This window comes from Trachymyrmex septentrionalis, unplaced genomic scaffold, assembly GCF_001594115.1.
Source record: "Trachymyrmex septentrionalis isolate Tsep2-gDNA-1 unplaced genomic scaffold, Tsep1.0 scaffold196, whole genome shotgun sequence".
Lineage (NCBI taxonomy): Eukaryota > Metazoa > Arthropoda > Insecta > Hymenoptera > Formicidae > Trachymyrmex > Trachymyrmex septentrionalis.
In genome coordinates, this window is record NW_017305135.1 from 375438 (window position 1) to 385277 (window position 9840).

A 9840-nucleotide genomic window follows, 5' to 3' on the forward strand; every position below is an offset into this window, starting at 1 on the left:
CTCAAGACTTGGAAAGTGCCGACTTCAGCCGGCGATGTTTGTCAGAAAGAAATGTTTCTTTTCTGCCGTTTATACACATCATGGGAATAATGTAGGATTTAACGTTGCACTCTTCTTATGTGATACGCGATTATCGTATCTTTCAATGCTTAAAACGTTAGATATTGAAGACATAACGTACCACCTGGCATCGCTTCATTGCGACGGTAAGTCAGGTTATCTGAGACGGTCCTTGCATATTTTAAAATAAACGTTTCTTGGACAGCGTGATTATATGTTCGTGTACAAAAAAAGATGATGTGAAGGACGTGCAATCGAATAAATAATAGACAGTAGCATCATTAGATCGATGTAAGGCTCGCGGGACTTTGTCTAGACGGAGGTATAATCGAAGGCGGCATGAGTATTAAATTTATGATCAAATGCAGAGCTTGATATGACTTTTCTCATTTTAAAATAGAGCAGTTTGGAAAAAATATTGTACAATTTGGGTTTTTTTGAGAAGGAGGTTTACCGTGCAAAGTGAACCATTTTAGTATTGAAAAGATAGAGATGAGAGGGGGTTATATCTACGAATTGCTAATAACTACTGAAGACTGCAAATTTATGTGCATTAATGGGCGTCGACATTACTTCTACTGTAGATAGTTAAATCATTAGAAATACGAGCAATGTGACATCTGTTCGCAAATCGTTGTTTATTTCCGACTCGTTAATTAAAAGTCTAATTAGTATCACGTCAATTAATGAGAATTCCACTTTTGCTGGGCTCTGCATGGCCGTTTGCGCAGAAAAAGGAAAACGTTGACGACGTTTTCGCGGTCGTCTGTGTGACGACCAGCAATTAGAGACTTCTCGTGATGACCTCTTTTTTGTCATTATTTATTTATGTATATGTATGGTATAATGTACAATTTTTCGAGAAAGAGAGACTCGTTGAAACGAAGTTTAATCTCTTATAGTAAACGTTGAAATCATAACATTTTTAAAAAAGTTATATTTATTCTCGCCATTAAAATACTTTTTTAAAAATATTAGGAAAAAATTATGGTTCTTCATAACATATAAAAATATTTTATTAACAACATTTGAAAATATCAAATTTGTACTCTTTGTCACAGTAAAATTGAGGACAATTGAATTTTATAGCAGGCGAAAACCGTACGCTACGGTTACGGATAAAAACTTTATCAGAAATAAATTTAAATGGTTAAAATGGTTTCTCTATCGTATATAAACATTGATATTAGCTAGCTCGTCCCTGTTCCTAGCTTCAGGACGCAGTTAATCGAATTACCTTTGGTACCGTAAAGTAACGAAGCCAAAAGGGTTATATAGTGTGTGACCCCATTAATAGTTGCTTCCGAGAAGTTAGATACATTCATAGTAAGGGCGAATAAATTTTGGCGGTTATGAGGCCCGTGAAGTTTCTCCCGTGAATTGTTTTATAGCACCCGATGGGCTTTAATGATTTCTCTGTTAGCCTATTACACTTATATATATATCTTCTCGTTTCTTTTCCTCCTTCAATCACAAAACAATCACGCGTAAGTATTTGCCAAGCGTTTCCGATTACACACGGCGGTAAAATCGATTCGCACGTAATTTTATTAAGCAGTGTACTTTACTGGGTTGTGTAACACACGTAATTAACGTTAACGGATCTATTTTCCTGAACCTCTGTTTAGCTGGCACGTCGTTGATGTTAATTGGTGGTCGTGCAAGTTTTGTGTGGATTAATTGTTAACAATAATATACGCGCAACATGTAATAATCTAAAGTTACATTTTCGATATTTCGACGGTAGTGAACTATAATCTAATGTTTGTTATTCGATGAGTCGATTATAACCGCAATATACAATACAATATCCCTCTGTAATTCTAAATTCACGTATTTCCGCAAAATCCACAAACTGATAATTATTGTAACAACTGTTCATCATAACGCCATATATATATATATATATATATATATATATATATATATATACCTAAGATAAATACTGTAAGCCGCAAGTATTCGAGCTTCATCCCGCAACATTTTTCTCGAGTCGACTGCACTCGGTGCGGTGACGTCAGTAAATTTTCGGTAGACACGTAGACACGTTATCGCGATGTACAAGCCTTTTTTGTTTGTAACAACGTATATCACGAGCTTCGTTTCCTCGTCACATTGCTAAAGTATATCGGACGGATTTACAGTGTGTCATAAATTATATCAATGCACATAAATTATATCAATCCGTTTGAGATATTTGTATGTCACTGCGTCAACTGTCGTCTGCCGAGCTGTCTATTTCCAACTTATAAAACCTTTGTACGAGGATTATAGTATGTTAAATATTTGCAGAAGCATATTTTTTGTTCAATTTATCAGAACAACTTTTATTTTTTCTTCACAATCGTGTGAGAGAGTTGGGTGCGATATAAATTCGATGCACAGTCGTTGATGTTGCTTACTAGATTAGACAAGTGCATACGATATGGCGGCGATAAATGTCGACAAGACATGCTCCTTGTTAACGATTTCTCCGCAGGAGGATCGGAGTTGGAAAACATCTCTTTTGACCGACTGTGACATTGATAAAATATTGGAACGCAAATTTGGTAGTGGTAATTCTCGACTTGTCGATTGGAGGTTGGAGCCCCTCAACAAAACGGAAGGTTTCCTCGGCCAATATCATCATCTTCGTATTAAGGCGCGAATCGATGGCAAGACGCAAAGTTTGCAGTTCTTCGCCAAAACCCCACCGCCGGCTCATAGCCCGCAGTTCGAATTTCTGCAACGGTTTGACACGTTCAACAAAGAGATCACCTTTTACACGGAATTGGCGGAACGTATGGGTGCGAGCGGATCTCCAAAGTGGATGGTAGAGTGTTACTTTTGGAAACGAAACGTCATCATCGTTCTAGAGGATGCGTCGATAGATGGTTACGCTACGCTGAACAAATACGTACCGTTCGACAAAGAGCATTGCGTTTGGATACTGAGAACTCTTTCGAGGCTTCACTCGAGGTCCCTGCTATTGGACGAGAGACTTTGTCGGGAAAGCGGTCAGACCGTCTTCGATCTTTACGGACGGCTTCTGAACGATATACTCTTTGTCGATGGGGACGATCGATCGGAGAAGGCCCTTATGTCCGGTGTCACGGGTATCTATACTATAATTGAGCTCATTGAAGAATTCGATGATAAAGAGAAGATCGTTGTTAAGCGCCAATTAACTGAATGGGTTCAAAAAATTTCACAATTATTGGCACCGTCGAAGGAACATAGAAATGTCATCTGTCATCGCGACATTTGGGCAACCAATATAATGTTCCGACACGACCTGGCCGGCAATATAAACGGCTGTTGTCTAATAGATTGGCAATTTTTTTGTTACTGTCCTCCGGCTATCGATTTTATGTGCTGCCTGTACCTAACCACTGACCGAAGTACCAGAGATCGTCATTTCGATTTCTTCGCTAAAGTTTATTACGATTCATTGTTTCAAAGTTTAGCGGAAGAAGGCCTCGATGTGGAGAATTATCTCTCCTGGACAGCATTCGAGAAGAGTTACACGGAGGCACGTGACGTAGCACTTGTTTATGCTGCGCTCAATTTGCAAATAATGTTATTATCCAGTGAAATAAGCATGAATTATTTCCGCAATTCGATCGAAAAACTTGAAGAAGTTCTATACGGGGATGGACGAGCGGAACTCGTGCGCCATCAGTGCGAGAAAGAGCCGGCGTATAAGATGCGTATATTTGAGATTATGCATGAAATTAAAGATCGTCTGCCGAAACACCCGCCGAATCTGTAATTTTCGTATCTATAATTTTTTACTATGAGATATATGGTATACTTAGAAGTGTGTTGGTATCTTCTTTACGAAAAAAAGATATAATTCATTATGATCAAAGATTGAAATTGTACATAAATAAGGTACCTTACTATTGTCGGTACCTTATTTACAATGTTTGAATGTAAGTTTCGAGAATTGTATTGTTATTCTTCAGAAAAAGTTGTGTTTGTTCAATTAGAATGAAAAAGGATTTGCCAATATAATGCAACATATTAAGTTTATTAATATATGCAATGTAAATTTTTTATTATAACGTTATTATTATAACGTTAATATTATTTAGAAAAATTATATATTTATTAACTTTTCATATTGTATATGTACAGTATAGAAAAATATTTATATGATTTTCTAGTTATAATAATATAAAATGTATTCTTCAATGAAAAATATCTCGAGAGAAGTAATGTACGTCAAAAATGTAAAAGATCTTAAGTCTTGAGATAGTTTGACATTAAAACATGTATTCGATGGGCAAAGAAATATCGGAATCTCTGCTTTTCAGTTATAATTGATGATAGAGAAATATTTCTGATGCAAATGGACGTATAAAAGCTTTCCCATGGGAATTTCATTTTACTCATTTTTCAAAGGCCATCATTACGTCTCGTTTCTCCTTCTTGAAAATTTCTCTTCAACTGCATATTCATTAGTGTATTAGTAAATAAAGTAGAGTACATTATATCTTTGTTTAAATGTAATTTTGTAATTTTTTATCTCTATAATCGACTATATTTATATCGACTTTAGTTTATTAAAGAGATTAATTGTTTTCTTTTGAACGTTTGATGCGTCTTTATTCGATATATTAATCTTTATTTACATAGTTATTAGAAAAACTAATTCTATATAGTTAAAACTATTATGTGACATAGCACTTTGCAAACTTAAACGAGACCATCATTCTATGTTACGTCAGACTAACTTTGTCGTGAAAAGAAAAAGGGATTACGTTGCGTAATAAACTTTAGAGCAGTCAGCTAGAAAAGAAAGCGTGAGGAAAGAAAAATTTAGTACTTAAGATGAATTTATGTTATTGGCACTATACATTTATATAAAGTATATTTTTACATAAGGAAAGAAAGATTTTTAATTTACTATTTTAATTATTTTATGCATACGATACAGAGAGTATTTTATAATTACCTAGAGAAACAATAGCTGAGTATCTCATTTAAATAATGTGAAAGAAAACGCAATTTTATATTCTGTATAAATATTATTCTGCATAAAATCGTATTAAAGATTATTTAAAAAAAACATTTTTTATATAAATTTTATTAAAAAGATCATGTACGTAAAAAATTAGATACGTTTATTAAGAAATCAAGTAATTTCTACAGTATATAATAATTGTGTTTATGTGAATCGGGGGGGGGGGGGTCCCGTTTGCCTACAACCTTCCACGCGAAATGAGGGCCATCTCACACCAAAAAATGGGGATTGGTTAGGGTTAGATTTTTTTGGAAAAATATTCCAAGCGGACACTGTTTATCTCTGATACCCCACTGTGATCACACAGTGACAGATTTTCCTAAAAATATAAATTATTTTCTTACTTAACTTTAATTTTATATTTGTGCGTAAAAGTACTTGTAGGCAATCGAACTGTAGGCAATCAAACTGTAGGCAATAATATTGTACATGTAGGCAAAAGTAATTCATTTGTGCGCAAAAATGCATGTAGGCAATCGAGCTATAGGCAATAATTTTTGTGTGCAAACGAACTGTCGTTGCAAAAGTAATGTAGGCGAACGATACTGCATGTAGGCAACCGATTTGTAGGCAAAAGCAACCATCTCTGTGAATCAAACGTTCAATATAATTTTCTTTACATAACAACGCTTCTTAACGGTGGAATAATCGTTCGCGTGATCATTGGTATCTTGGTGATAAAATGATGAAGAACGGCCAGACTTAATGACCCATGACGTTATATCGAATTAAAGCGGAAGTTCCTTTTATTGCCAGCTATTTAAAGCGCACGTAATCACCCTTGCGATGTACTAATGATATACTTGCCGGCGTAAATTGTTCCGACCGTCTACGGGATAGACATTTAGAGACTACAAATAGTTATCCCGTTGACTATAGCTTAATTGACTATATAGTCGTGATAACTTGCTGAATGCGAATTAAACTTGATCAATCTCGTTGATTTTCACTCAACGCGACGGCACGAAGCTACCGTCTATCTAGAATGGTGTTATGATTTCATTATATGTAGCAATATGCGTCTCTTTTTTTTTAACGTTGTGATAACGGATTCAATAATCTCTTATAATAAAAAATCGTGGAAGTGCGTCAACTGTAGCGTCGTTATGAATTTCTGCTTCGAATTTCTATCACTATCTTGTATAATAGTCCATATAAATTGATCATTTCTTACGCAATACTTTTTATCAATCTAAACGGATGAATCTCTGATTACGAAAGTGCGTTTAAGTGAAACCGCTGCACGTTCGTTGGCATCTACTTCAAACAACTTGCTTGAAAGACAAATCTAATAAACATTTTCGATCGACGATCGAATAATTCGTTCTCGCGTCCGTTCGAATAAAAGATAGTATAGAATCGTGTGAAGGAACTTTCGACATGATACATATATACATTCATATACCCGTGGAATACCAGACGCGCTGTTTATGCGAAATCCTGTGGCTCGTGGTGGCAAGAACGGAGAGCGCAGGCGTCCGGAGTCCTGTGGCGGCAAGCGAACTCCGATTTTCTCTAGTGTCGCGTCAACTGCCGCTGGAGAGTCGTGTACATCGCACCCTGCCGGCTAGGCTGTGCTCAACAACCCCCTTCTTTCTACGTGGCTTTACCACGCTCGCTGCTCTTCGCCTCGTTAAAAGTCGCCAAGTCCGAAATTAACAAGTACTTCCGAGGTGCGCCGAATTTACGTTGCGCAAGCTATCGCGCGTACACACGTGAGCTTTAAACGCCATTTTTTTTTTGACACTGTACACTTGGCGTAATCTATAAGCCCCTCTCTTTCGCACCTTTTCGTTTTCAGTCATTTCATAATTAAAATAAAGGTATGCGTCGCAATTAATTCGAGATTGTAAAGGATCAACCTAACCATGACAATCTCATCGCGATCGGATTCCGATTTCGAGACCAGACTGAAATTTTCGATTTACGTATAAGGGGTTGTGAATGAGTGTGCGGGGCTCGGAAAGGCGAGTATTGTGCGTGGATTTTGTAGGAACGCAAAATCGTTCAATGTGAACTGGTGGACGCGATCTCGCGTGGTGGCGATTCCGTTCCAAAAAGCGATCGTCCCGATTCGCGTCCCACTTCCGGTCGTTTGCCGTTCGGAAACGTGACGTATTTGCGAAGAAGTGCATCGATCATGAATTGGTGCGACGTGCGAGCTTACGCGGATTCGGTCGACAATTGGTTCGTACGTCGAGGAATGTTCGCATCGGACGCCAAAGCATGAGGGACGACGCATTGACGTAATGGTGAGCTTTTAACGATAACATTTCTATATTAGCGCGGTACGCAATTCATTGATAAAGAGTAATGTCACGATATATATTTGTAACGAAAATCCTTAAACGTAACAAATATTTGAGACAATTGGCAGAGATAGATTAGTGCCAAAAAAAAAAAAAAAAAAAAAAAAAAAATATCTCGTTTCTCACAAAAACGAATATTTCCAAGCATAAAATATCGAATGTCGACGGGCATATACACGATGCACTGATAATAGATTAATCATGAGAGAAATTGTATGTGGCACGAAGTGTAAAGTTGTGATTTATAAAAAGTAAGTCGAAAAACTCGCTATATATTGCAATTTACGCATAATAAGAATTGCTATCGTCAACGACAAAGTCATTTTCGCGATGGAAAAGTTGATCTTTTATTGGAGTGCACGGAAGGATAGAAAATGGCGTGAGAGAGTTTCGGAGCCATCAACCATTAATGGCACGTGTCGAGGCACGCAATCTACATACCTAAGTATGTACATAGGCGACGTCGAGCACAATGGCGATGTGAGATTTCAGATTCTATCTTATTCTGTTCCAACTTACACGCGTTATAACAGTAATCGTGGGCGATTGATCGAATTAATCGTTCGATATACGTAATATTTAACTATCAAAAAATTAATGTTCTTCAATCAATTTTTTTTTTCTTTACTATTCTATATTATACGAGAAATTTATACTTTCTATTTACGTAATAGCATAATTTACTTTAAAACACGTTTAATTTATTTGCAAATATTATCAGCTTTTTTTCTATTTTTTTTCTATTGTAGTACACAATTTTATCTATTCGTCATTATTAGATATGTTTTAATTACACGCCGAGAAAAATGTTCTGCATCAACGAAAAAGTACAATACAAACAAAACAAATTCTGATCATACAAATCAGAATTTTGATGATTTGTTATCGAATTTCTGGTTGTATTTCGAATAAAATATTTAATAGATTTAACTGTAAGTGTCTAATTTTACCTTTTTCTAACTGAATTTTCCAGAATTCCTATTAACGTAAAAACAAGGCTGACTTTTTTTTTATGCATATTTTTTAAAGAATTAACGTCTCGCAAAGCAAAAATGTGGACTTTAATTTTCATGTCAAATTCTTTAATAACAGTCAGCTTAGTTTTGTTATTCCTTGACGATTTAATAAAACGATGACATGTTTTTGATACTTTATTGCGGTACGTCTATGCAGCGTTGAATCGGCAAGTTTTAAGCTTTCAAAGCAAGAGATTCGGCCGTCAAGCAAACAGAGAGAATATAGTATCTCTCGTCGGCAATGATTTATTCGACGTTCACAGAATGACAGCGGGTGACATTCGTGTACACCCGACACGCGTGCAACGTATGCGTGTTCAAACACGTGACGGGGATCACTATGAGCCCTGACACTCGTTACACGACTGACTTTACAAACGCGGTACACACGGTATACAAAGTCCACAATCTGCTGATACATATCTTTCGTCTAAAATATTTTCTCTTCATATATTTCTACAATACATCGATAAATTTTTCAAACATATCGTTTAGTTGTGCTTGAAATAAATTGCTGAAATACGTATAGGCGTTATCTTTTTTAATAATTGTAATAAGACAAAAAAGAAAATGGCAAACATACTATAGAATATATTCATTTACGATTAAGCATATAGTTAAACGTGTAGAAATTGCTTAATAATTCTAACCGCTTGTCGTGTAAAGCTGTGTCAATTTACTCCAATGTCTCATATCCACGAACAGGTTACGTGACGCATTAGACTTCATACACATATAGAACATATGCATGCCTGGTTCGAGATAAACCGCTGCGAGCTAATGGCATTAAAATGTCTCGCGACTAATTCCCTTTTGGATGTATGGCATAACTGTATTTCAATTCATACATATATGTACATCTATGTATGTACGAGTATATGTATACATGGGTTGACCTTACGAAGTGAGAGAAGCGAAACGTGACAAGTAAACTAATTGTAACACTCAAAATCGCAACGTCACTTCTACCGACTGCGAGATTTTATTTACACTTTCATGAGCGTAGTTTCGTAGTCTCATACGGAGATTGCATTATCAGTCACGCTGACGCGTGTAAACCGATTTCACTGGTATGCACGTTCCGAAGGTTGCATGTGCTTTTACGACCGTTGCACGCGCTACAAACATTACAGCTCGCAATACACATTTCTTCGAGATATGATTCGTATATAGGACGAAGCCATATCCCTTTATTAATTTTATATGGCACGGTAAATAAGTAAGATAATGAATAAGAGAGCACAATATTGATAACACTGAACTAAAAAAGCAGGGCAACTGACTCGGCTAATTAGATTTATACCAAACTTCTTTTACACTCGTATCATTGATCTTTCACATTTTTTTGAAAACGCCTCGAATTATAACCGCAAAGTCTTATTTCATGTCGTCTACGTGATACAATATCTAGAAAGCTAAATTTATGTGTAAGGTGAATCGCTCGTAG

The 9840-nt window shown here is 36.2% G+C and overlaps 3 protein-coding genes across 4 annotated transcripts in view; 2 read left to right on the forward strand and 1 right to left on the reverse strand.

Moving 5' to 3' along the window:
• Nucleotides 1–9840, reverse strand: part of LOC108747169 — a 168600-nt gene that overhangs the window by 40179 nt on the left and 118581 nt on the right. The gene's annotated exons all lie outside the window — the stretch shown is intronic.
• Nucleotides 1–9840, forward strand: part of LOC108747167 (suppressor of lurcher protein 1) — a 274868-nt gene that overhangs the window by 2996 nt on the left and 262032 nt on the right. Inside the window, exon 1 of one of the 2 annotated variants that reach the window (XM_018484469.1) lies at nucleotides 6337–7320. The exons of the other annotated variant lie outside the window; for it this stretch is intronic. Within the exon in view, the coding sequence (XP_018339971.1) occupies nucleotides 7318–7320 (3 nt within the window). The 5' untranslated portion in view covers nucleotides 6337–7317. Of the gene's footprint in view, nucleotides 1–6336; nucleotides 7321–9840 lie in introns of those variants that run through there. 2 annotated transcript variants of the gene reach the window in all.
• On the forward strand, nucleotides 2476–3918 carry LOC108747173. Its single transcript, XM_018484486.1, has one exon. The coding sequence runs from the start codon at nucleotides 2486–2488 to the stop codon at nucleotides 3809–3811; it is 1326 nt and encodes a 441-aa protein (XP_018339988.1). The 5' UTR covers nucleotides 2476–2485; the 3' UTR covers nucleotides 3812–3918.